Source organism: Cucumis melo, chromosome 9, assembly GCF_025177605.1.
Source record: "Cucumis melo cultivar AY chromosome 9, USDA_Cmelo_AY_1.0, whole genome shotgun sequence".
Lineage (NCBI taxonomy): Eukaryota > Viridiplantae > Streptophyta > Magnoliopsida > Cucurbitales > Cucurbitaceae > Cucumis > Cucumis melo.
This window is the reverse complement of record NC_066865.1, coordinates 1,296,612-1,323,431: the sequence shown is the minus strand read 5'-3', so window position 1 is coordinate 1,323,431 and position 26,820 is coordinate 1,296,612. Positions and strand designations below refer to the sequence as shown.

The window sequence follows — 26,820 nt, the reverse complement described above, 5'->3', positions numbered from 1 at the left end:
TCAAGTCCTATCCTAATATTTTATAATTAAAATGTTGTCTGGAGTCTTTTTTCTTTCAAAATAAATTTATTTCATTCATGTTTTTGGCAAGATCTATTATTTAATGTTTGAAATGAACGTTGCAATTTCAGGAATCTATACTGTTGTGGCAAAGAAAATGCGAGGAAGCACTCTATTCTCTACTCATTCTTGGTGCTAGACGACCAGTGCGTCATCTCGCATCAGTAGTAATGGCAAGAATTATATCCAAAGGAGATACAATTTCAGTATATTCACGAGTTAGTAGTCTTCAAGGGTTTCTGTCTGATGGGAAAAGGAATGAACCTCATAAGCTTGCTGGTTTGTTACAGAAGCTTGCACTTGATTAATCTTAGATAATCACCATTAGGAGTTTGTTTCATGTGCACGTGTTCAAGGGTGTATGGTTTATGTTAGTAAAGTGTTGCACAAAATAAAAACGGAAACTACCATAGTGAGATTGGCTCAATGGTATTGACACGACCTTTGTTCCTAAAGGTCGGAGGTTCAATCCCTCACCCCATAGTGATTCTAACAGTGAAGAAAAAAAAAAAAAGAAGAAAAAGAAAAGTCTCTCCTTAAGTATATTATTTATTCTTCATTAAAAATGTTATTTGTATTTCTTGCCTTTTGGAAGGACTGCCTTGCTATTTTTTCAGAGTAGTTTTATCCTATATTTTGATCTATAAAATTTTAATTTTAAAATGTCTGTTTTGTTTTGTTTATTTGTTTTAATTTTTATTAATAAAAGAATTATTTAAAGGAAAAAATGCAGATTCACCTAACCATCTTCAGACTACATTATTTGAGGGCTATTATTTTCTAAAGAGATCAATTTAATATAATTAGATATTCTTTGCAATTTTGATCCGTTAATCTTGTATATCCTTTTATTTCTGTAGTTATCTATTCTCAAAAAGATATATTAGTATTTTCATTCTTAATTTATATTAGTAGACATAATAGCAAATTTCTTCTTGTATTTGGGCTTCTTAATCTCGTTTCCTTGAAAGAAAATTTCCTTTAATCTTTACTTGAAAGTTTTCCATGAGAATACCTGCTGGTGTCATTAAGCCATACCAGATTTATGCTTCATATCCTTAGAGTAGAGAATCTTAACTTTTTCTTTGCCTAACATGTGATGTTCTATTACATCTGATCTTTATAGGCATTGCCCAATGCTTGGGAGAATTATATCAGCACTTTGGGAGAAGAATCACTTCTGGTTTGCTTGAGACGACCATTATTGCTGCAAAGCTTATAAGATTTAATGAGGTTCTCATTAATTCTCATTGTCACCTGTCTTTAACATGATATTTTTCTAGTATATACTCACAAACTTGTGGTTATAAGTACACGAGCCTGTTTTTCTTTTATTTGTGTATTTATTTATTAATTATTAACTAAATATTTAGTTATTTATTTGAAGTTTTTTTGGGATAATAAGTACTTGTCTCTCGTAATTTTTCTCTCACATAAAATCATCAAAATTTGTAGAGTTGAAGCTGTCAGGCGAAGAGTTTTCGTTTAATACACCATAATATTAATTATCATTTTTGTCCTACTTCATAAAGCATTTTAGGAGTAATAATTGGGGATTTCCTCAATTTTTTGGGGTACTCCCGTTACTTAGTTATAACAAAGACAACCATTCTACATGCCTCTGTTATTTTCAACTGCCACATTGAATTTTTGTTTAGGTTGAATTGGAAGGCACTGAGGAGCCTCTTCTTAGTAGTTTTTGGAATAAATTTGTTCACATCCATTGACTTTTAAATTTAGTCCTAGGATCACACTCTTTTTTTGTTTATTACGGATTATACGAGTTGTGAGGCTATCTTTTTGTTCATTTCAAACGACAACTCAAAAATGGTTTGGTTTTGTTTGAAGTATCTCCCCTTTTATTTATGTTTAGTTATCTATTACTTAAGGATTATTTGTGTGCCAAATATTAGGATTTTGTGAGACAAGAAGCTCTGCATTTGCTTCAGAATGCTTTAGAAGGATCGGGGGGTACTGCAGCTGCTTCAGCGTACACTGAAGCATTTCGTCTGATTACTCGTGTGGGGATTGGTGATAAATCATTCATTGTTAGAATAGCAGCTGCAAGATGTCTGAAGGCATTTGCCAACATTGGAGGACCAGGGTTGGGGGTTGGAGAACTTGATAGTTCAGCCTCTTTTTGTGTTAAGGTAGTCATTTTATTCTTGAAGCTAGATATAAAACATCGTGTTTATTATCTTCTTTATTTTGTAATTATCTTTAATTTCTTTTTCAAATTGTGTTTTCTTAATATTTAATATGTTGGGACTTAGTTAGTCTCATTCAATGGGACTTGTTTACTCCTTATCCTTAAATTGGCCTTTTGTTTTTGATACTTAAATAAAAAATACAGGAAATTAGTTAAGATTGTTTGGGATCTGGGTTGGTTATGGTAGTCTTTGGTTATTCAATTTGTGACCTTATAATAGTTTGTGTTTGGGTAAACTATTTTTCTGAACCAAAAAAGGATATATAATAACGAAGTCTTATTGTAGCATGAAGAAAACTGGCATTTAAGGACCTAAATTGTTCATTCATCTTCTTGGCTGTGCAACCTAGCAAGCTTGTTGGTAACTGCAACATCAAGTTGAGCTGCCCTCTCTAGAATCTCTTTCCTATTCTCTATTGAAACATCATGAGCAATCTCGGCACAGTATATCCTGTTGTGCATCATCAACAGTTTGAGCTCCTTGACATTATGAACAATGAACTTCTTGATCCCATTAGGCAGGTAGTGACAGGTCTTCTTGTCGGTACTGTACCAATATTTGGCATCAATGTGCGTCCTTTAAACTTTCTTCTCACTCTAGAATCAATACCCTCGGTTCTTCTTCAATTTTCCTTGATGAAGATCTTTCGATCACTCTGAGGCCTCTTGAACTTCTTTGTCCTCTTATTCACGATCTTCTTCGACAGCAAAGGCACCGCCATTTTCGCTTATATAGATACTAGGGTTTCCTTAGGCCATCCCAACTTCGACAATTTGGGTGTAGACTATTTAGTATTGGTTCAATTAGTTTGTCGGTGGCTGGCAGTGTATGGTCCCAAAATTGACACCACCTGACTATTGAATCACCACCAATATGGGGATTAACGTAACCCTTATACCTCATTTTCTTAATCCACGCTCCAAACATTGCTACCAAAATAATATATTCTTGTATTTCACAAAGAGAGAAGAGTTTTCTTAAGTAGAAGAATAACTCATTACAAAGAAGGAAAAAATAAATCTGGCAAATATAATACAACTAATTCTGTAAAATATAATACAAAAAAGGAAATAATCAACATAGCCCACTCAACCTATTCCAAATTGGAGCCCTTTTAAGTCTTTTTTTAAATGGGTTTTTTTTACTCCCTCATGTAACTTCAGAATTATCAATGAAAAGTTCTCCATCCTTTAGATTATATACTACCAGTATGTTCCAATCTTCCAGATGTACATTGTTCTAATTATCTTCCCTAATGGTTTGGTTGAATCAAAAGGCACTGGAGGATCCAATTGCATCTGTTCGGGATGCATTTGCTGAAGCTTTGGGTTTGTTACTGGCTCTTGGAATGAATCCTGAAGCTCAGGTATATAAGTTATTTGTTATGTAGCATTCTTTTTGCTTTCTCTGACCAAGTTATCTCATATGTGTAACTATTAGTCTTTAAAAATTTAATCAACTCATGTCCTACTAGGTTCAACCAAGGGGAAAAGGTCCATTCCCTCCAGCAAAGAAACTAGAAGGCGGTTTGCATCGACATCTATCTTTGCCATTTAGTAAAGGTATGGCGGTTATTTATTTATATGTTGTGTGGCTTGCTTGTTGGTTATTGCTTTTCATGTTCATCGCTTTAGATTAGAGAGATGGGACACCAAATTTTGAAACGTCAATACTTTGGAAGGGTTCTCGTGCAAGTGTTTTATTGAATGCTTGTTGATCCCTCCCCTTTAGGTGAGTCTGTCTTTTTGGTGCTTTGGAGGATTAAGATCCCTAGAAAGGTAAGGTTCTTTCCTTGGTAGGTTCCTCATGGCCGTGTTAACACGGTGTACAGGCTTGTTAGGAAGTTGCCTTTACTTGTTGGGCCTTTTTGTTTTACTCTTTAGTGAAAGATGGAAGAAGATTTTGATCATATTCTTTGGTGCTGTGACTTTGCAAGTGGTGTTTGGGATTCCTTCCAGATGTTTGGTATGATGAGCGTTCGTCATAGAGATATTAGACCTATGATCGAGGAGTTCCTCTTCTGCCTTTTGGGGAAGAAGGCCGGTTCCTCTGGCTTGTTGGGGTGTATGGTTTTACGGGTTTTTTGAGGTGATTGGAATTATAGGGTGTTTAGAGGAGTGGGGAGGAGTTCTAGGGAGCTTTAGTCCCCTTTTAGTTTCCATATTCCTCGTTGGGTTTCAACTTCGAAGACCTTTTTGTAATTGTTCTTTTGGGCTTGATTTCAAATAGTTGGAGTCCCCTTTTGTAAAGGGAGTCCCTAATTACTTTTAATGAAACTTAGTTGGAGTCCCTTTCATTTTACATAATGGAGAAAGGCACCCATGACTAAGCTCCCATATAACTTTTTTTATAATCTTTGTCAAGGACCCATTTCACTATTGCAAGTATTTCTTCTCTGTACAGTCCATGGCTGTTTTTCTCATTAGTTTTTGCCCATTCAGTAGATGAAGATATTGAGCTCTCAGTTTTTATGAAAAGAGTTTACTTTATACTTCATTGCCTGTTTTGCATATGAATTACATTGCAGCAAATGCACCACGGTTGAAGGAAATTCGTGTTAGCCTTACATTATCTTGGGTGTTCTTTTTGCAGGTTTGTGCTTACTATTACCTATTATACTAGTTTTATTTTCCTGTCCCCTTCACTTCTGTTTGGATATTATAACTTTTGAATGATGTTGTGGTATTGGAAGACTATTTCATAATAGTTGAGTTCTTAGATGCTATGAAGCTTTATGTCTCTTATTCAAGTATGCTCTTTACTTACTTTTCACACGTGTTCACATCTCACGGCTTCTCATCTAGTATGATTTGTTGCTCTTTTTTGATGTTTTGCCATGAATCTTATAGGTATCTTCCTAAGAAGAATAAGATCTCAATATAATGAAATATAACTATAAAGAATACAAGATAAGGCCCTTGGAACCTCCCTCTTGAGTGTACTCACCCAAGCCTTAGATCACTCCACAGAATAACCTCCTCTCTAGTCACTTACACTCTCTCTATTTATAACAAGTAGTAACCATCCTAGTAGTAGTCACCCATGTAGAATAACTGCCAGTAACTTCCTATCTATCAGATTACCCTTAAACCCCTTAACTAACACTAACTAAATATATAATGCCTAAGAGTCTAGATTCCTTTTACTGTAGGTTTCAGTTGAATTACTTTGCTGTCTTATTTTGCACTGATAATGATGGTTTTACTTTCTCCTCTGTTTAATTTTGATTACAGATAATTTGTATTTGTTAATTATACTTATATTTATTGAATCTATTTACACCATAAAATGTCTTGTAGGCCATTCGTCTCAGATATCTGCATCCAGATACTGGACTCCAAGATTTTGCACTGCAGGTTATGGATGTACTTCGTGTAGATACTTCTGTGGATGCCCATTCATTGGTAATTGCCAAACTTTACTTTATATACCATACATAATTATTACTTTTCGACTTGGGCTACATTGTACTCCCAGGTGGAAGTTTTCTCTACCCCAGATTTTCTCTCTTTGGCAATGGACATCAACAATTTATCAGAGAAGTCAACTTACTACTATAACAAGGACAACAAAATTTTGAGGTCTCAGCAGCACGCCCACTGTGTTGTGTCTTTTTCACCTCTCATCCTTTAAAAACACATGTCGGACTTCTTAGTCTGGTTAGGAAGTTCTGTTTCCATTTTGTTTGGGTTCCGTTGCCATTTGTTCAATAGAGAAGCAATGGATGTGACCTCAATATTGTCCTTGATTGAGGCAATTGTTTTCAGACTGGGAGGAAAGATTTTAGGGTGTGGAGTCTTGATCCTTTGGAGGGAAGGATTCTTGTGTAGCTCTTTCTTTTAGGCTGACGGGTCTTTCTTCCTTAGGTGAGTTAGTCTTCTTTGCACTTTGAGTATAATAATTGTGGGGTGAGGATCAGAGTTACTACCTCTAGGGAGAAAGATCATGTCAATCAACATTGAACTAAGTTCACTTTGGAGGATTAAGACCCCTTGAAAAGTTAAGTTCTTTTCTTGGCGGGTCTTACATGGAAAAGGTAATACTTTGGATCGCATTATGAAGAACACGTCCTCTTTAGTTGGCTTGTTTTGCTGTATTCCTCGTTGGAAAGCAGAGGAAAACTTGGATTACATTCTCTGGAGATGCAAGTTTGTGAGAGCCTTCTGGTGCGAGTTTTTTCCAAACTTTAGGTTTTTCGCTTGTGGAACAAAGGGTTAGAAAATATGATCAAGGAGTTTATCCTCCGACCCTTTCGCGAGAAGGGATGATTTTTATGGCTCGCTGGGGTCTGTGCTATTTTGTGAATCTTTGGGTAGAATGGAATAATTGTGTGTTTAAGAGGTTGGATAGAGATTGTTGTTGAGTATATCCTGTAATTTTTGGCTTGCTTTGTTTGCTTGTCAGTCTGTTCTTAGAAGTGATGAAGGTATTAAGGGGGTGTAAACCTAGTTGAGATGTCTTAGTTGAGATGTCCAAGTGATACTTAGGTTGTTTTCTCTTTGTATTTTTTAGACTATATCGCTTTTCATTAACTTAATGAAAATTTTCGTTTCTTTCCAAAGAAAGAGGGTTTGATAGAGATCCTAGTGATGGGTGGTCTTTCGTTAGATTTTATGTTTTTCTTTAGGCTTCAATGAGACCTTTTGTAACTATATTATAAGTTTTATTTTCTATAGCAGGAGTCCCTTATTGTAGTTGGGATCTTGTTTTCGTGGGCTGATTTTTTCTCTTTCTCTCTCTACATATATATATATATATATATATGAAAAGAAGTCCTTTTCTTGTCCCTGAAAATTTCCAATTACGTATGAACTTCCTGTAGAAAGAAGCAAGACCTAAAAAGATTGAATTTGTTTGACAGTTCACGGATCTTGTGTCTACATGATATTTGGTCTCAATAGACAATAACTAACTAAGAGGTCATGGGTTCAATCAATGGTGGCTACCTACCTAGGAATTAATTTCCTAAAAATTTCCTTGACACCCAAATGTTGTAGGGTCAGGTGGGTTGTCCCATGAGATTAGTTAAAATGTGTGTAAGCTGGCCCAGACACTCATGGATATAAAAAAGGATTTATTTAAATTTGAAGTTAGCAATTTTATTTAAACTAAGTGAAATAAAAATATCAAATTATTATTATTATTATTCTTTTCAAAAGAGGAAATATAATATTTCATTGATATAATGGAAAGGAGAAAGTACGAAATACAACGAGACAAAACAAAACAATGCAAAACAACTACAAGAAAATAAACGAAAAAAACTTTAAACTATTAAACAATAAATCAAATAAAATCATAATTTTAGTTAAATCTCTATTCAAAATTAAAAAAGCCAAATATTTTTCTAACTTTTTTAGTTTATTTTTAAATTTAATTATATTAAAATAAGTAAGATGGAAAATTCGAACTAATATAAAATCTAACCAATGGTTAAATACAAGAAAGTGTTTCACAAACTCAAGATTTTAAAATTTGCGCTTCATTCCCAGAGGAACTTTGCGCTCCAAACACAGTTTTCTTAAACCCTGTCTACCTAGACCTCTCAGCCTACCCATAGGCTTAATGTTTCCAGGCTTAAGATTCTAAACCTCTGCACCAAACAGCTCCTTTGGGTTTACCAGCTTAGCTTCTTATAAGTAGAAGCTCTTTTGTATTATTCAACTTACTCAATTCGTTTGAATCTTTCTCCATTTTGTCTATGTTACTGACTTCTTTTATTTCTGTTTGCTGTAGGCTTGTGTGCTCTATATTCTTAGGGTTGGCATTACTGATCAAATGACAGAACCCACCCAAAGAAACTTCTTGGTTTTTCTTGGAAATCAGGTTGCTAAATTTCTTTGAATGTAGTTTAGTTTTGGTGCTGCGAATACAAAGTAGTTTGAAGTTTTCATCTAAATCAAATATCCTATTGACTGTGTACTTATTATAATTATAATGGGACAATTTTTCTGGAAATTTGACAGCTGCAATCTGAAGATGCTAGCCCTTCAATGAAGATTGCTTGCTTGCGTACTTTGTCTTATACTCTGAAAACTTTGGGAGAGGTAAGGTACAATTTTATTTTTGAACGATTGCGTTTTCTATGAAAGAAAAGGAGCAATGACTTTTAATGAAATTGTTTCGTCCTGATCCGAAGTTTCCATTTTTCACTGCTCTTGTATACCCCTCGTGTACTTAGAACTTTGTGTCTTTATTATTACTATCTGATAAAGAGATGCATTTCCTTTTCAAAAAAATGAAATTGTTTCTACTGATAAGGGGAGTAGGAGCATCTTGTTTGTAATTTTTCTTTGTGTGGGGCGTCTCTCATCCCCTCTTTGCAATTTCATATTATTCATGAAATTGTTTCTTACAAACAGAACATTCATATACTATTTGCGCTAGTTGTAGGAGCATAATTTTTGTTTGTGTAGGGATTCTCTCATCCCCTCTTTGCAATTTCGTATTATTTATGAAATTGTTTCTTACAAAGAGAACATGATTTGAGCCTTTGATCGTCCTTTTTGTTCTTTACTGGTTTTTTCATATATTTTTTTGGTTAAGCTTGTACTAGTAAGGATAGTTCCTGCTGTATTGTTGTATTAGTTGACTCTGCTGTATGGGCTGTGTGTTAGCCTCAAAATAGTACTTTTTGCGATTGTTTGTAGTAGATGATGAGGGCGCTAAGAGGTATCAAACTAGTTGAGATGTCTAGGTGTTTTTGTTGATTCTTAGACTTGTGGTCATGATATAATCCTCTTGTACAACTTTCGTCTCATTATATTTATTGACAAAGAGACATGTTTCCTTTAAAAGACAAAAACATGATTTGAGCCAAATCATAAGAGTTCTCCAAGACAAGTGCTAGATCATTTTGAATGTGCTCGTTTAAAGGCTTCCTCACAGTATTCTTTATCCAAGCAGTTTGGGTATTTCTCTATTCAAGACATTTGATTCAATTCAACTACCTTTATTTACCCATCTTAGCATTTGAATCTTGATCGATAACTTGGCATTTTTATTTACTTAATTTCATGTGTATTTCCAAAGTTTTTGTATTGGGTTGTATTTCTATTGCTGTCCATTTTGTGCTTATTTTCTCTTTTGTGTCGGATATGATGAGGGTGTTAAGGGGGTGTCGACCTAGTTGAGATGTCTGGGTGCACCTACTGATCCTTTGGTCTCTTTATCTCTTTCTTTGTACTATTCTTTATACTTTGAGCTTTATTAATATTAATAAAGAGGCCGGTTTCCTTAAAAAAAAAAGTGTATTTCCAATATGTTTTTACTGTCTCTCTTTCATAGAGTTTGTATCTTTTGAGCTTTAGCCTATTTTTTCGTTGTATCAATGAAAAGTTTGTCTCAGTTTTAAAAAAAAATTAAACCTCATCTCAGGTTTACAAGTTTTAGCTACTTAGCCCAGTCTCTCTGCTATGTACTCTGAGGATTTTGTTAAGAGGTTTCAGTTTGAATAAAGAAGCTACACTACTTTGGGAAAATAAATCTATCTTGACTGAAATTTGGTTTGAAAGGAACCAAAGAGTCGTCCATGATAAATCAATGGGTTGCTTTGATTGTTTTGAAATAGCACACAGAAATTCCTCCTTCTGGTGCACACTGCACCCTCTCAAAACTTTTCAGAAGCTACAACATTCAAGACCTCAACTTAAATTGGAGAGCTTTTATTTTTCCAGTCTGATTTCTGTTTTTGTGTTGCTACTATTCTGTTTTTACTCTCCTTTCTTTCTTCTGGTTACTTTTCATTGTACTAAACTCTTTATTAGTCATGACCTAGTGAAGATCTATTATTATGGCTTAGTATTGAGTTTGTTTTCCTTTTTGCTTTTGTTCTTTTGGATATGATGAGGTCGCTAAGGGGGTGTCAACCTAGTTGAGATGTCTGGGTGCGACTGTTGATCTCTAGTACTTTTGACAGCTCTTGTATAATCCTCTTATACTTTGAGCACATGTCTCTTTTTACCTACTAATAAAGAGATTTGTTTCTGTTTAAAAAAAGGAAATGAACTTTTTATTGATGAAATGAAAAGAGGCTAATGCTCTTTGGGATTATGAATTAGGATTTTTCTTGTGCCCAACAAGAAGTTGGTTGACTTCAAAAAATAAAAAAAAAAGGAAAGAAATTGGTTAGACATTGCTTAATTATTTATATGCAGGTTCCATCCGAGTTTAAGGAAGTACTTGACAGCACGGTTATTGCTGCCGTTTCTCATTCTTCACAACTTGTAAGTTCTTGATATTGTTTGTAGTTTCCAGTTTGAACATTCTGTTTCTACACTTACCTTATTTAAATTCTTTATTTGCTTAGCGATGCTACACCTATTTTTCTTTCCTTGATTTTCTTGAAACTTTGGTGATATTCGATTAGTTTAGGTAACTCCTGCTCAGTAAACTATATTGGTTTGCATCATTGTGGGACCAAAATACCGAAGATTTCAATGTAATTTATATATGAGATGTAACGACCTGAATTTTTCAAAACCAAGTTGAGGTCATTACTAATCTAATTATCTTAACTTTTTAAAAACAATGACGGAAGCATAAATTAAGCCGTTCCCATTTGGTCAGTTTCGGATCCTTCTTGTCGCTCGCTAGCTTGCCGTTCCCCTTACCTTTGCCTGGAAAGTTAAACATGGAAAGGGTAAGTACATACAATATACTCAGTAAGTAATCCCCCTACCAAGGCCTTTTGGGTGAGTTGTTGAACTCATTACGAATGATGACATGACATAGGTAATGACCCTGAAGGATCACAAATCATAAGTCATAACATAGGTAGTGAACCTGAGGGAACACAATACATAGCGTAAGTAGTGATCCCAAAGGAACACAATTCAAGGCGTAGGTAGTGATCCATAAGGAACACAAAATGTAAGATGTATATAGCCTACTAGGAGAGTTAACAATCACTGCTAATCTTAGCATGCATTCATCAACCAATAGGCTTTAGCATAATGTCATTGTCCAAAGTTTCCTAATGTACATCTATTATACAATAGCATGCTTATATGGTACCATAACTAGAAAAGATAATTATTTACTTTTGAGTGTCCAACTCAAGGATATCCAATAGAAGAATCACTTACCTTAAGCTTAGAGTTTAATCCAACCTAGATATAATGAATTTAATTAATAATTGTATCTATAAAAATATCAATTACAATCTAACTTTATTCTCCAATTTGCTTACCCAAGGGGAGGTTGCAAACTAATTTCCAACTTGGAGGAAGGTCCACAAATTAAATCCAAAAGGTCTCCACTTGGCTTCAATAAGAAAAACCCAAATTAACTCCAAAAATAAGAAAAACCCAAATTAATTCCAAAAATAAACTCAACTTTAGAACCTTAATTGATATTTGAAAGGGCAACGGTGGACCGACTGCACAGATGGAGGAGCTAAGCGACGTCGATGGCTGCGGTCGGACGGGGTTGCACAGTGAAGGCCGGCTGCTATGGTTTCTTAGGGAAGTAGATGAACCCTTTCTTTTTCTTTTTTTTTTCCTTAAATGCACGAAACCCTAGGCATTTATAACCATTAATAATAATAATACTTATCATTATTATTTCATTTTCCTTTCATAATATATATAATACAATTACATATATATTATTCCTTTATCTCTTCCCTACCAATCAAAGATCGACCATCTCTCTCTTCATTAACTCATCTTATTTTCCAACAATTATAATCATATAATTAACTTTACTTTTCCATATTAATTATTTATACAAAACCAAATAATTGATATCATATTCCACGAGAAATCCAAATTCTTAATTAATTCCAATTCCACCAAAATCAACTTTTCTTTCAAGATCCCATGTCAACTCAAATCCTCTATTCTTTTAGTTAACCAAATCTTTTCCAACAAATCAATTATTTTAAAATTTCATGAATTTCAACATGAATTATCTTAACCCAATAATTCAATTTTAGCTCCATTTCTTAAGATAACACCCAAATAATTTAAGATAATTAATAAAAGTTCCCTAGAAATTTGGGATGTTACATTAGAGTTCAATATATTTAGGCATACATGAAAGTCCTAACTAAGAATAGTAAAATGACAATTAAAGATAAAAGACTAAAACTCTTATATTTACTCATATATATTATAACATTGCATCATTTGGCAGAAAGTTTTAGTCTGATTACACCTTTTTGAGCTGATTCTATGAATTTCTTTTTATAGCATATTGTTTTGCCATTTACGACTTAGCTATTTTTCAGTATAATCATTATTTAGCTTTCATTATCCATAAATATTATTGTTGGCTAGTTGATTATAATTTAATAGGCAACTGCATGTAATACTGCAAGACGTTTTTCTTGTTCTTTTTTAGCTAGCTGGGTCGCTTTTATTGAGATTTATTAAATTTTTCGTTTTGGTTTTTACCTCCCATGGTTGTTTGTTTTCCTCTAATATGTTTGTTTTGGCTGTGTTTTTGGAGGTTTATTTATTTATTTATAATTATTTTTAAACTTTTCTGTGTGTGCGCGTTGGAGTTATCTTTTTGGTTTTAATTTCTTCTATCATTGAACACTAGTCTATTTTTATCTTGTATTGAGAATAGGAGCCTAGTATAAGGGTTTTTACTTTCGCTTCTTGGATATTATGGGGGCGCTAAGGGGGTGTCAACCTAGTTGAGATGCTCGAGTACGCCTGTTGATTCCCCCCGCTCTTTGTATAACCCTCATGTACATTGAACCTTAGTCTCTCTATTTTTCAATATTAATAATAGTGAGACTTGTTTCATTTTCAAAAAAGAAAAAAAAAAAACACTGGTCTCTTTTCTTTTGGTTCTGAAGTATGCACGTTTCGTTTCAGGTACGCATTGAAGCCGCTCTATCATTGCGCACATTGACAGAGGTTGATCCTAACTGTGTTGGTGGGTTATTTTCTTATGGAGTAACCATGCTAACAGCTCTAAGAGAGAATGTTTCGTTTGAAAAGGTGGAACTATTTCTTTTCCATATTCTCACCTTTTTTTCCAGATAGGTTCTGTTAACTATTCAATTCTCCACTGACCACAACTTTAATTTTAATAATTTACTTGTCTCTTTGCATCATTAATTTACAGGTTTACTTTCTATTTTCCCTCTCAATTTTTTGTGTGCCTCTATTCGAAACTTGTTCATTTGGTAGGATTCTTGGTCTTTTCGTCAGTTTCTCATTAACGATTAACGGATCGTTCCTCTTTTCATCTTCCTTCACCATCAATTGTCACTGCCCTGCCTGGTGCCAGCGACTGTCTCTTTCCTTTCTTTTATTTTTCTCTTTTTCTTCTTTATTCTCCTACCTTTTTTCATCTCTCTTTATCTCTTTCCCCTTCTACTTTCTCCCCTTCTTGCCTACATTTCCAATACAAAAATTCATATCAGATTTGGAATGAACCCATATGTCTGAGTTGAATGCAGATTCCGTTTTGTTTTGTGAATCATTTTAGATTTGAAAATCATTTCATTTTTTTTTTCAAACAAGGGGAAGAAAGGGAAAAAGGTTTCCCGAGTGGAAAGAGAAAAAGAAAAGAAAGAAATAGTCACTCGCTCTCTTTTTGCTGGTCATCTAATATTTCTTACTCTTTACTTAATTTATAACAAAGAGCTTCTATTTCTTTTTTAGTGCTACTATTGGTTGTATTTGTCCGTCATTGTTGTAATTGATCTTTTGTTTTACTGTATTTTGAGTGTATCTCTTTCATTTTATCTGTGAAATGTCTTGTTTTCTTTCAAAAAGAAAAAAAAAAGAGGAAAAGAGTTAAATGCCGACAAAGAACGGATGGCAGATAGTGGCTGCCATTGATGGTCACCTTCTAGTATTGATGATGAAGGTAGAACGGGAAAATAAGTGAGAAGTCAAAATGAAAAATAATAAAAATGTTTTTGGTTTTTGTTTTGTTTTGTTTTGTTTTTTTTTTTTTTGAAATTTTAGATCTGAAAACTGTGATAAAGGGGAAGAGAAGAAGAAAAGAAAAAAAATTGTTTCAGCATCTTTATTTTATTTTAAATTTTTTCTGTGGGTTGGCCCTTTTGTCTTTTTTGTTGTTCTTATTGTGCCTTTCTCACTGTTGTATTTTCATTTTTCCTTTAGCTCTTGGTACTTGACTGTTAGTCTCGTTTCCGTTTAAAAAAAATGTCAGTTGTGGACGATATAGACGACAAACTACGATTGCCATTGATGGTGAAGGTAGAAGATGGAAGAAGAAGGACAAATAACAAAAAATGTTTTTGTGTAATGATTAAAAATTAAACAAAACAGTTTAAATTTAAAAATAGATGCCACGTCAGTTTCTTTTCTCTAGTAATCAACTGGAAAACTGATTGAGTGACCAAGAATGCTTCCAAATGCAAACTCGAAATGGTAAAATCGCTAGTTTGAAAACTCATGGATCCAAATGTAATCTAAATTAAACCTTACAAACCAAAACTATAATTTTTTCAAAAAATATATCATGCATCTTTGAGTCCTTTGAAGTTGCCAATTTTTATTGGGTGCTGACCTTCATAACTATGCTCATTTACAACCAGTTGCATGTGGCTGCTTGCTCACGATAACCTCTAGTCCTCGTGGTTTCGTTCTATCTATTTTCCTTGCGTGTTAGTTTACTTTTCCTTTTGCGACTGACTCATTGTCATTTTCTATTATTTCTTCTAACAAAGGCAATATGCTTCAGTATGTACTATAGAGGGGTACAGCTAGTTAGCTATAGTTAGAGGACTAAAGTGAGAGCAAGGGCCTAGAACATGCTGCATCATTTCCCTCTGCCTTAAAATCGTCCTTGAGTTATAAAACGATGAAGATAGAAGGAAGCTCACAAGCTTCTAAGTTGAAAACATCTTCTTGAATTTGTCAAAGCTTCAATAAAGCAGACTGATTTGTCTTATATTTTGCTATCCATGCAAATTGTCTTTCCATTCTAATTCCATGTACATTAGGAACCAATTTCTTTGTTTGTCATATGGTTGGTGATTGCTGATTGGCTTTATCTCTGACTGCAGAATTACAATTTGCAATTGGAGCTTGATTCTTTGCATGGTCAAACTGCTGTATTGGCAGCTTTAGTGTCTGTATCTCCCAAACTACCTCTTGGTTATCCATCTAGGTAGCTTCTCTTTCATTTCCGTTCAAAGTCTATTGGAGCTGTTTCTTCAACTTTTAATCAAATTGCCGATTTCTCATTTCTTATTAAAAAAAGGCGAAAAAAAAGAAGAAGAAAAGAAAAAGAGAATGCAGGCCTGTTTTCTGCCTTGAGACTCTGTTTGCCACACGTTTGTATATGAGTGAAAAGGCGTCTTTCTCTCTATAAGTTTCTGGTGTCATATTGGATCTTTGTTTGGAAAAGATACTCTTGCTTGTGCACAAAACACTTCTTCATGTGGAGTTGTTGTCCTAGCATATTTATTGACGTTTCTGTTAACATTTCTTCAAATTCGAGCCTTCGAAATACTGTTAACATTTATAGCATTTTGTATGGTACTTCTTACACTAACAAGGTAATATCATCCTCAATTCCCATTCTCATAACCAGATTTCCTAGATCAGTGCTTGAAGTGTCAAAGAAAATGCTGACAGATCCCTCCCGAAATCCTGTTGCTACCACCGTAGAAAACGAAGCTGGATGGTTGCTTTTATCATCATTATTAGCTTGTATGCCTAAGGAGGTACAAAATGATTGCCAAGTTTCTTTGTTTGTTTTCGTAACTAATATCTGAGTTGCATTTCTTGGTGGTAAAGGAACTTGAAGACCAGGTTTTTGATATTCTTTCCTTATGGGCTGCGTTTTTTTCTGGAAACATGGAACATGAAATCCATCAAACTGGGGATTTGACTTCTAGGATATGGTAAGCTAATTTGCAAAATTTAGTTCTCCATGCTAAAAGACCATAATTTATTGTATAGCAATGGCAAATATCAGTACTCACGTGGGACATCTGCTGTTATGTATTTTCCTGTTACAAGTACAAATCATGCGAAATAAACATAGTTATCCTAATATTCCCAAATATCTGTAAAAACATTCCTACTAAGCAAACATAGCTATCTTCCCCACTAAATTTCTAGTGAGGGGGCAAACCTAGGGGAAAAACAAGGATTTTTACTAAAGTAACTAATAACCAGCTTAGTATAATCCTCTTGCACTATGAGCTTTTGTCTCATTGTTTATCAAAAATGAGGCTGTTTCCTTTTCCAAAAAAAAAAAAAAAGACCAGCTTAGTAACTAAAGCTGTAAAACTACAAGGTTACCAAAGAATAAAGGGTATCACCTAAAACAGAAAGTAAATAAAGGAATACCCAACTTAAATAAGAAACGACCTAATGACATACGATGTCTCAAGACAATACGAAAATCCCAAAAAAAAACTAAATGCACTGCTTCAAAATTTTTGTATTAACTTTCATTTTGTTTTGATTATGATGTTGATTGCTGTTTTTTCTTCTTTTTCACACCTTTTGGAGTATATTTTTAAGCATTAGTCTCTTTTCATCACTTCATTGAAATGTTATCTCTTGCTAAAAAAATCAGTTTATTAAAAAATAACTATTGCTTTTAATTTTTAAAAATTTTAATTAATTAATTTTTGATATAAAAAAAAAACCAGAAACAAACTTTTCTTTGGTTAAGGATCTTTTTAAAGTTTATTTTTATTTTTATTTTTATTGGTGGCTTTGTTGTTCTTAAGTGATATACTAGTGTACTTTATTTTTGTACAAAATGAAATTATATCATTCACATTAGAAACCCTCTCAAATAAGCCGAGTGTTGAGCGAGCTCAGCCTCATTAACCTATCCTACGATCAAATCGCAGCTAAATTAGCTACTTATTCTCACATTTAACTATCCACATTATATTTTCCAATGTCTGTACATTTGAATGTTTTCAAGTTGAGCAAAATGAACCTAATTATTTACGAATATAGCAAAATTTCACTCACGATAGATAGTGATAGACACTGATAGATGCCTATTAGTATCTATCGCTTTCTATCATTGATAAATAGTGTCAGTTTGCTATTTTGTAAATATTCTCAACTTTTTTACCATTTAAAACAATTATCCAAATTATTATTTATGGAGAACTCTGTTAAAAGAATAATCTAGTTATATCTACCTAGTTAGTGTTCTAATTTTTTTTTGCAGTGTTTGGTCTGCTGCCATTGATGCGCTCACAGCATTTATTAGATGCTTTATTTCTCCAGATGTCACAAGTGCTGGGGTTTTTCTTCAACCAGTGATTGTTTACTTGAGCAGGTTGGTTTGTTTAGTTATTTTTAAAATATTTTTTTAGTAAGGATTTGAGAATATGTTTTCTTCAATTTCATGCAAAAGCATGCTTTAGCTTTGTACCTGAATATTCTTGCAATTGAATGGAAAGCAGAGCCCTATCCCTTATTTCAATATTAGCAACCAAGGATCTTGCCAGTTCGAGACCTGCATTAAACATCTTGATCATAAGAACATTAATTGCTTATCAGTCTCTTCCTGATCCGATGGTGTATAAAAATGACCACTCTCAGATTATTCAGTTATGCACAAGCCCTTTCAGGTAGCGAGCGCCTTCATTTGATGGTGGTATTATCACTTTTCTACTTTAGTTTTAAATTTTCTTTCAGTGTTATTGATGTGATCGCATGCTCCTGCTTTTTCGGTTAAATCGAAAGAGATGCCTCTGGATGTGAAGAAAGCTCGTGCTTGAGGTTATTACTTGATAGACGAGATGCATGGTTGGGTCCTTGGATTCCTGGAAGGTGATAATTATTAATTTCTGGTGATCTAGATAATTATTAATTCAACCTAAACTACGTACTTCGAACTTTTTGAGATTTAGGTCCACTGTATATTTTCTTACAAATTTGTTTAGGTTGAATTCTTCACACGATAGTGGACTTTGCCTTCTTGTATGATTTTACCTTCTAGCTGTACTTTCAAATGCACACAAAAGAAAAAAGAAAAGAGCAAAGGAAAGAGGAAAAAAAGAAAGAAAGAGTAGGGCTGTCCTTAAAAGAGAGTTCGCCCTTTTATTTGTTCATGTAGGGATTCATTTGAGGATGAGCTTCGTGCTTTTCAAGGAGGAAAAGATGGGCTTGTTCCAACGATATGGGAAGAAGAAATTTCAAATTTTGCTCAGGTAATTACTGTTATTATATGTATTTATATTATTATGTATAGTTATCCTTTATTGTAGCTGTACATTCTCTAGATTAGGATTTTGTATTTGCCTATATATATGTATCTTTATTCTGAATAAATGATATGAGTATATTCTCCAAAAATACAAAGTACATTATATTAGATCCCCTTCTAGGGTTTTAGTGTTTTCTTTATGGCTATGTTAGGGTTTGTATCTCATCTTGGCCATATCGATTTGTTGGGATATAATTACTTTTATATATTTGAACATAAAGGGGATGTAAATCTTTTGGTGGCGATCTGGCTTGGACTCTGGCTCGTTGTTCCAAAAGATTTACATCTCGATCTTTTAGGTGTAGTACCATCAAGAAAAAATGGCTATTTTAAAACCATATCCAATTCTTTCGTATATCTTTAGTTTTGGTCTTTTTTCTTTCTTTCTTTGTTGTATGTTTTGTTTGTTTAGGTGTATTTCTGTGTGGTTTGGTTGGTTGTTTTTGTTGGGGTGGGGTGGAAGGGGTGGTTTTGCGCACTATTCTGGGAAGGGCATTTTTTTCTCACAAAGTTATGGTTTGTGTTTTTCACAAAGTTCGGGTTTGCATTTGGGTCATTGAGTTCGAGTGTCACCCCTAATTAAGGAGGAGTGAGTGTCTTGAGGATGCTCGTCCAGGGTGAGTTTGCCTATGGTTGCATGCCCAAACCATCCTCAACCACCTTATGTTTATGCTTTGTACTTAGTTTAGCATGTCGCTTTCAGTTTTATGTTTGTTTTGCTTTCATGTGACCGCTTGATATATTGCATATGCTAGCTTGTCACATTTGAAATTGTCTAAAATGTATTGCAGTGGGAACCCACTAGTCATACCTCCAACTAAGCCTTGTTGTACTATTTGCAAACTAAGCTTTCTTGCAATTGCCAGTCTTCGATGCTTCCTTTATTGATGTTTTCAATGCTTTTTTCTCTCTCACGTTTTATAAAACCATTTTCTCTAGAAACGTGAGTAGAGGCTACGTCATAAGCAGGTTTGTCTGTGACTTTCAGATTTAGTACGACTGACCTAGTCGTCGGATTAAAACAGGTGCCGCACAATCTCACGTCTTGTATACGAAAGGTTGTGATTGTGACAAGTGGTATTAGAGATAGGTTAGCTCCTTGGCTATAGTAGCACAATCATGTCAGCAACGAAACAACTGTCAAAGTTGCAACATGAGTGATTGATTGAGATTGAACAATAATTCTTGTATCTGAGAGAATTGCTAGATGAAGTGGGATACCTCCAAGCCCGATTGGATGGGTTGGATGACAAAGTGGGAGGATTAGATGCTGTGAATGCCTAAATAGATGGCCTACCAATAACTGAGTTAACATTGAGGGTTGGTTCGCTATAATAGAAAGATACTTAACCGAGTAGTTTCGAGTGTGGGAGTAGCTCCACAGGCTTTGTCCTAAAAGACAAAGCTAAAGTTGTTCAATGATCTAGCAGACAACTTTAGAGTAACCATATAGGCCATTAAAAGCTAAAAAAGCCGAGATGAAGACGCAAGTGAATTAACGATGCAAGCAAGGGGAAATCAGACTTTGTATCAAGCATATATTTTGAAGCAAATTCAAGATCTCGAAACCTAAGGCCTTCAGTGGGAACCACGATTCTAAAGAGATTGAAATTTCATATTCGATATGTAACAATCTTTAATGCAAGTGGAACTGTCTTTGAAGAAACTAAGGTGACAATAGCCTCCATGCATTCGTATGAAGATGCGAAGCTCTGGTGGAGGTTCAAGGTGAATGACATCCAGAACGACTCATGCACCATTGATACTTGGAAAGACCTTAAGAAAGAATTGAGGGCTCAATTCTTCCTTGAGAACGTTGGATTTATTGCGAGAAGGAAATTGTGCAAGTTTAGACATACGGGAACTATGCAAGACTACATTAAACAGTTCTCAACTGTTATGTTGGACATTCAAGACATGCTCGAGAAAGATAAAGTTTCCTGTTTTGTAGGACCAACTTGTGGGCCAGGACTAAATTACACGAATAGAAAGTCCAAGATATTTCCTTTGCTCTTGTTGGATCAGAGAGAGTGTTAGACTATAGTGGTAATCAAGCCCCCCAAAAGTAAAACGTGTTGACATAAAATCCTAGGAACAAGGCCTCCAAGCCTAATCCCCTAAGGAACTTTAGAAACGACAAGAAACCTCAAATCCCAAGTACAAGTCCTCCTTGGGGATCATTCCAATTAAGTTCGAATCAGACAAAGCCCATTTCCTACATTTTGTGCAAAGGTCCCCATCAAGTAGCTGAATGCCCACATCGGGCCTCTTTGACAGCGGTACAAGCTTAGTGCAGTAATCTAATGATTTTGAGGCAGAAACTAAAGTGGGAAAGAAGACGGTGGGGAAACTTCTTGAATGGGAGCATTAAAATTCTTGTCAACAATTCAAATAAAAGCCTCTTGCAAAATGGATGCTTTAGAGAGGGGCGTGGCAATTCTGTGAGGTCTGTTTTAGCTGCCGTCAGTTGGGTTCGTCTCAAATCCTAATTTTTGGTTCGTCTGTGGCTTTTTTTCTCTTTGGTGTGTTTCACCCTGCTTTCAATTATGATTTATTTTCATTTCAACTGTGAGGGTTGGTTCATAATGGATGAGATGAAGCATATGGTAGGATCTAATGTAATTCCTTTAGCATGAAAGATTATGGATCTAATTACCATGATTGGCGTCGAACAATTTAGTTTTATTTGCTTAGTACCGATATGGGTGATCATGTGGCTGAGGGTCCAAAAGATGACAAGAAAAAGGGTTGGCTTCGAGATGACAGTTGACTTTATCTTCAGTAAAAGTTCTATCAATAGTAAGGACGTTGGTTTGGTAACTCAATGTAATTCTTTGAAGAACTCTTAAAATTTTTAGAATTTCTCTTCTCAAGAACACAAGCATTGAACGTTTGAAGTTTGTATGCAATTCTTTAACAAATTTTCAGAAGCCTAAGATAGCTTCCACCAATGATATGGTCGAGAAGTCCGTTACCATTTTTCCTGATGACATTGCTAAATTACTAGTATTCTAGGAATCCTTCAAAGGATCTTCTTGTTGGAATCCTATTTCCACCATTGCTGTGACAAGTCATATGAAATATCTTTTGACATCCTATTTTACAAAATCTTCCAACATACCCCAATAACAAAAAGTGTGTGTGTGCAAGTTGTACATCGAAGAGCCAACATTTCTAAGTGGGATTGCGTAAAACTTAATTCTTTTGAGGTGCTTTACTAAGTGGTGTTGATCTTTTTTCCTTTTCTTTCTTTCTTTCGTTGTAAAGGAAAGCTACTAGTATGAATGCATTGAAGAAACCATGAATTCAGGAGATCTGTAAATTTACTATATTTTTCTTATCAACCTTGACGATGGGTTTTTTTTTTAACCTTTAGTTGGTTGGAAATCCTGTTAGCTTGAAATGATGGGGGCTTTTTCTTCTTAAGTTTTTGTTTCGTGATATCCCCTCCATTATTCTTCCTTTTTTGGCCTTTGTTTTACACTGAGAATTTACTTTGAACGTGAAGCCAGAGACAATAAACAAAAAATTGGTGAACGAGATGCTTCTGTGCTTTGGCGTTATCTTTGCTTGTCAGGTTTGAAATGTCATGATTCGTTTGGTTCTTTAAACATGTTTCCAAAATATGGCGTTTCCTCATGTTATTAACATGATTGTATAAATAAAATCAGGACAGTAGTGGAATGCTGTCTCTTCTTGGAGTAATAGAGCAGTGTCTGAAAACCGGAAAGAAACAGCCGTGGCATGCTGCTAGTGTCACTAATATATGCGTGGGGCTGCTTGCAGGTTTCAAGGTAATGATTATGTTCTCTTATTTTTTGACGTGGCCTTTTGAGACGGTGAGATTGACAAATGAACCAATAAATTTTGTTAGGCGCTTCTTTCTTTCCGTGTGCCACCTGTAAGCCTTGAGATTTTAAGTTCTGCTCAGGGTATTTTTCAGGTAAACTTTTTTGGTTATGTTGTTTTTCCTCGATTATTCAGGATTCTTTTGCTTGTTACTTCTTGTTGCCTCTTAGAAATTTTGATTTGAACAGAGTATTATGGCTGCTGGAGACATTTGTGCAGCACAACGTAGAGCTGCTGCTGAAGGTCTTGGGTTATTGGCTCGTCTTGGGAATGATGTTTTTACTGCAAGAATGGTATTCTCTTTTCCAATTCACACAAACTTTTTTCTGTGTATTAAAGATTATGCTAGAAAGGGGCATTTTTCTGCTTTTTCAATTTATATTTGTCATCAATTTTCATTTAAATCTTCCTTTTATCCATCTTTTGTGTTATCACGCAGATCAGATCGCTGCTTGGTGACCTAACTGGAATGACAGACTCTACTTGTGCTGGATCAATTGCTTTTGCACTTGGTTGCATACATAGAAGGTTGATAGTTAAAATATCCTTTAATTCCCCACAAGTTATTCTTTTTATCCTTTATTGGCTTTTAAAATTGAATAATATCTTGAATCAACAGTTTCATATTGAGCATACTAATTGCGTTCCATCTAATTGAATCATTGATCTCTTTATTGTGCTAATTTTTAGTTCTTTGATAGGAAATAAATTTTGGAAACATAATGATTTGGGAGAATATTTTCATTGTACCACTGAAGTTGTTTCTTATTAATAAAAAATGAACGGTGAGATTACACAAGGAAGGGGTCGTGGCATTTCTTTATGGGAGCCTAATGCCTTGTGGTATAGGATCATCCTGAAGAATTACATTATTTTGAATGGGCTTTGGTTCATGGGCATTAGATAACATGGGGTTCCACGGAGTAACCTTTTTATGTTATAAACATCACGAGGTCCCTCGATTTTTTCAAATGTGAGGTTCTCAACATACCCTTCAAGATGGTGCCTCCTTCGTCGTAACCCTAATGATTTAGAGACTCTTGAATGGGCTTCTTTGTCCCACTTGTTGTTTTCTGTTAAATTCCATCATGCACCTGATTCTTGGATCTGGGTATCTTTCCTTCCTCTTGAATTTCTGTTAAATCTCTTTCCGATGATTTTTTTGAGCCTTTTGTCGAGGAATTATATTTTGCAATTCGGTTGGACCTTTTCCCCAAATTTTCTTGTGGGATCTTGGTTTTGGAGTTATTGTTATCACTTTTGAATTTGGAACATCGTATGCCCTTTCCATATATGTCTATCTCGCCATCTTGGTGTTGGATGTGCGAAGGTCATTCTGAAGCTGCTGCTCATCTTTTTTGCATCTGTTCTTTTGCTGCTTGTTTCTGGCAAATTGTGTTGGACGCTTTTGGTTTTGGCTGGTCAGTGGTCAGTGCAAATAATATTTTTGACATTCTTGCTTATCTCTTGGTGGGACATCCTTTTCATGGTTTGAAGAAGATGTTTTGGTTGGCCATTTTACGAGCTTTCTTTTGGACTTTGTGGGGTAAGCGTAATAAACGTTTTTCTCGAGATTCTTTTTCCTCTTTTGGTAAATTTGTGGAGTTGGTTCTTTCTACAACGTTGTGTTGGTGCAAGAATAGGCACCCTTTTAAATCTTCATTTTGAAATCTCAAATCTCTGTTGTAATCACCTATATGTGTAAGGGTCTCCCCATTATTTCATTCATACAATGAAATGTTTCTTGTAAAAAAAAAAATCCTCTCACCTATGCATTTTCCTTTACTTTCAGTGCAGGAGGGATGGCTCTATCGACATTAGTTACGGGAACAGTAAATTCAATATCTATGCTGGCTCGGAGTTCAATTACCAGTTTGCAGACATGGTCTTTGCATGGACTTCTTTTGACCATCGAAGCTGCTGGCTTGTCCTATGTATCCCAAGTTCAGGTCCTGGACTTATGATTGAACATTTTTAAAATTTGAAATCTTCCTTTTTAAACCTTATCTTTCTTATACTTTATCTGTGCTCTCAGCCTTTTAGCCTTTTGGTGCGCTTGTAATTTTTGTATTTTTGTTGGGCACTTTTTCTTCAACTTTTTTGCTTCATTTGTTGAGGGCTCCAATTTATTTTTCATAACTTCGAACTTGTTTTTATGAAGTTTAGTTTTTCATTATGGAAAACGATAGTAAGTTTTTTCCAATAAGAATATCAAGTATTTGAACCTGAGATCCTAGCGTGAAGATCAAGAAAAAGAGGAACATCTTGATAAAGCTATCAAGAACCTTTATTATAGATGGACACAAATGACATAAGAAACAACATTTTAAGCCACACAAGATGGTCCTCCAAACAGTCCTGAAAGTCCTAAATTTGATGACAAACTAACTGTCAAATAGGGTTGCTCACTACTGAAGAGGTTTGTTTTTGTTAAAAAAGAAACTACTGCGAAGTTCACTACTCATGGTTTAAGGAGCAGCTACTTTGTAGTCTTGTTCATAATAGTTCATTTGAAGTAATCTCCTACAAACTTGATAGATATTATTTATTTTTTCATACATTATGGGAGAGAGTTTTGAGCTTTTAGAGGATCTTGCACACATGGTTAGGTTTTTGTTTTCTAAACAAGAAATAAAATTTTTGCATTGATTAAATGGAAAGAGACTACAAATGCTCAAGAATACAAACTTTACAAGGATAAGGAAGAAAGAAAGCAAAGAGAAGCAAGATTAAGGAAACAAGCAAACCCAAAACCGTACACAAGACTAGAAACACTAGCATTCTCGTTTTTGAGAATTTTTATTTGTAGGGCGGGGGTCCTTTGGGGGAATTCTCTTTCATCAGCCTTTTGTTGTGTCTTATATGTATATGTATATGTATATCGATTCGGATATATATAAATTCTTTTTGTATTTGGGTGTAGAGGATCATATGCAAGGATTTGGGATTTGGACTCTTTTTCTCTCCAGATTTTCTTTGACTAAACTATTTTCTACACAACACTAGAAACACCAGCATTCTTGTTTTTGAGAATTTTTATTTTGGGGTGGGGGGGTCCTTTGGGGGAAATCTCTTTCGTCAGCCTTTCGTTGTCTTGTATATATATATAGATGCAGATATATATAAATTATTTTTGTATTTGGGTGTAGAGGATCATATGCAAGGATTTGGGATTTGGACGTGATGTTTCTCTCCAGATTTTCTTTGACTAAAGTATTTTCTACTTTTAATTTATTAATGGTTTTCATACCATCTGGAGTCACGTCTTATCTTTTTGGTTTTATTTCATGAGACTATTTCTCGTAATTTTTTGTTCTTTTTTCTTTGAGGGCTTCTCGTTTGGTGTTGGTGGGTACCAATTGAAATATTTTAAAAAATACATTTCAGAAATCAGAATGTATTTCCTAGTGAGAGGGGATAAAACAAAAATGATAATTGGAGTTGACGACCTTACTTGAACAGGATATAATCTATAGGTCGTACTACTGTGTCCTTGATTCTAAGAAGTGGATGAAAACTGATGAAAGCTGGATTCTTATGGGGAAAAACTGTAGCTATTTATTTGCAGAATGCTGCAGATTATGCCATTGATTCACAGGCTGTTCAAACAGCACTTGGACAGTTACAAAATGACTATCTTGATTCCTCTAGTATAATGGCTACTGTCGTTATGGAACCAGTTGGGAATTATGAGCATTTCAACAATTAACTAGCTAGCTATATCATACTTGATTAGATTCTTCTCACACTCCTGTTTGATTATACTATACTAAATTTCTGATATTGTCTACGTATTCGAAGAAATATAAAATTTCTGGTATTTGAATTCTCTTCGGAGAATCCTCTCAACTCCCACTCGGGGATACTTGGACATTAATCTATTTATTTTATTGATGCAGCTTGCCATTGTTTCCATTTTCCGGATTTTGTTTTCTGCATTATTCTAAATTTTCTGATATTTTCTTCCATACAAATTTGGTCCCTATCTCTTTTAGGCAACTCTTGGGCTAGCACTGGATATCCTTCTATCAGAGGAGAATGGATTAGTTGAACATCAGCAAGGAGTCGGTCGCCTAATAAATGCTATTGTTGCTGTTCTTGGTCCTGAGCTGGCCCCAGGAAGCATTTTCTTTTCACGTTGTAAGGTATTATGCTAGTGTTTCAACTCTATTGACCAAGTTTAGTTGGACACATTTCATTTAATTTGAAGCTGGAATATTTATTGGTTGAAGGCTTAAACTAAGAAAAGAATGGAGAAAAGCTAATCCCCCACCAAAGAGGATCAAGATCTACATATTAAATTTATAGAACATAAAAGAAAAAGACCCTCATGTACTTCTTTATATGAACAAAGAGACTTGTTTCCTTTAAAAAAAAGAAAAAAGAACATAAAAGAAAGGTAGCATACAAAAGGACGCGGGAAACTCCGCTCTCCTCCAAACAGTTTCATATTGTTCATTCTTGTCTTTGAAAATCGTACTCATAGCCAGCTCAAAAGATGCAATTGATGGACATG

General features: G+C 34.7%; 1 protein-coding gene and 1 pseudogene across 4 annotated transcripts in view; one reads left to right on the top strand and one right to left on the bottom strand.

Annotated features, from left to right (window-relative positions):
* Positions 1–26,820, top strand: part of LOC103498597 (protein SWEETIE) — a 53,479-nt gene that overhangs the window by 6,124 nt on the left and 20,535 nt on the right. For all 4 annotated transcript variants that reach the window (XM_008461248.3, XM_008461247.3, XM_051090174.1 and 1 more), the window contains 25 exons: positions 132–339; positions 1,187–1,293; positions 1,974–2,210; positions 3,547–3,636; positions 3,745–3,832; positions 4,798–4,862; positions 5,570–5,674; positions 8,007–8,096; positions 8,237–8,317; positions 10,427–10,495; positions 13,100–13,225; positions 15,271–15,374; positions 15,801–15,933; positions 16,007–16,113; positions 17,412–17,522; positions 17,650–17,817; positions 17,933–18,019; positions 18,306–18,399; positions 21,964–22,032; positions 22,127–22,249; positions 22,330–22,398; positions 22,493–22,597; positions 22,744–22,832; positions 24,097–24,253; positions 26,300–26,449. In XM_008461248.3, coding sequence (XP_008459470.1) covers positions 132–339; positions 1,187–1,293; positions 1,974–2,210; positions 3,547–3,636; positions 3,745–3,832; positions 4,798–4,862; positions 5,570–5,674; positions 8,007–8,096; positions 8,237–8,317; positions 10,427–10,495; positions 13,100–13,225; positions 15,271–15,374; positions 15,801–15,933; positions 16,007–16,113; positions 17,412–17,522; positions 17,650–17,817; positions 17,933–18,019; positions 18,306–18,399; positions 21,964–22,032; positions 22,127–22,249; positions 22,330–22,398; positions 22,493–22,597; positions 22,744–22,832; positions 24,097–24,253; positions 26,300–26,449 — 2,832 coding nt within the window. The remainder of the gene's footprint in view (positions 1–131; positions 340–1,186; positions 1,294–1,973; positions 2,211–3,546; positions 3,637–3,744; positions 3,833–4,797; positions 4,863–5,569; positions 5,675–8,006; positions 8,097–8,236; positions 8,318–10,426; positions 10,496–13,099; positions 13,226–15,270; positions 15,375–15,800; positions 15,934–16,006; positions 16,114–17,411; positions 17,523–17,649; positions 17,818–17,932; positions 18,020–18,305; positions 18,400–21,963; positions 22,033–22,126; positions 22,250–22,329; positions 22,399–22,492; positions 22,598–22,743; positions 22,833–24,096; positions 24,254–26,299; positions 26,450–26,820) is intronic.
* On the bottom strand, positions 2,591–3,018 carry LOC103498596 (60S ribosomal protein L32-1-like; annotated as a pseudogene).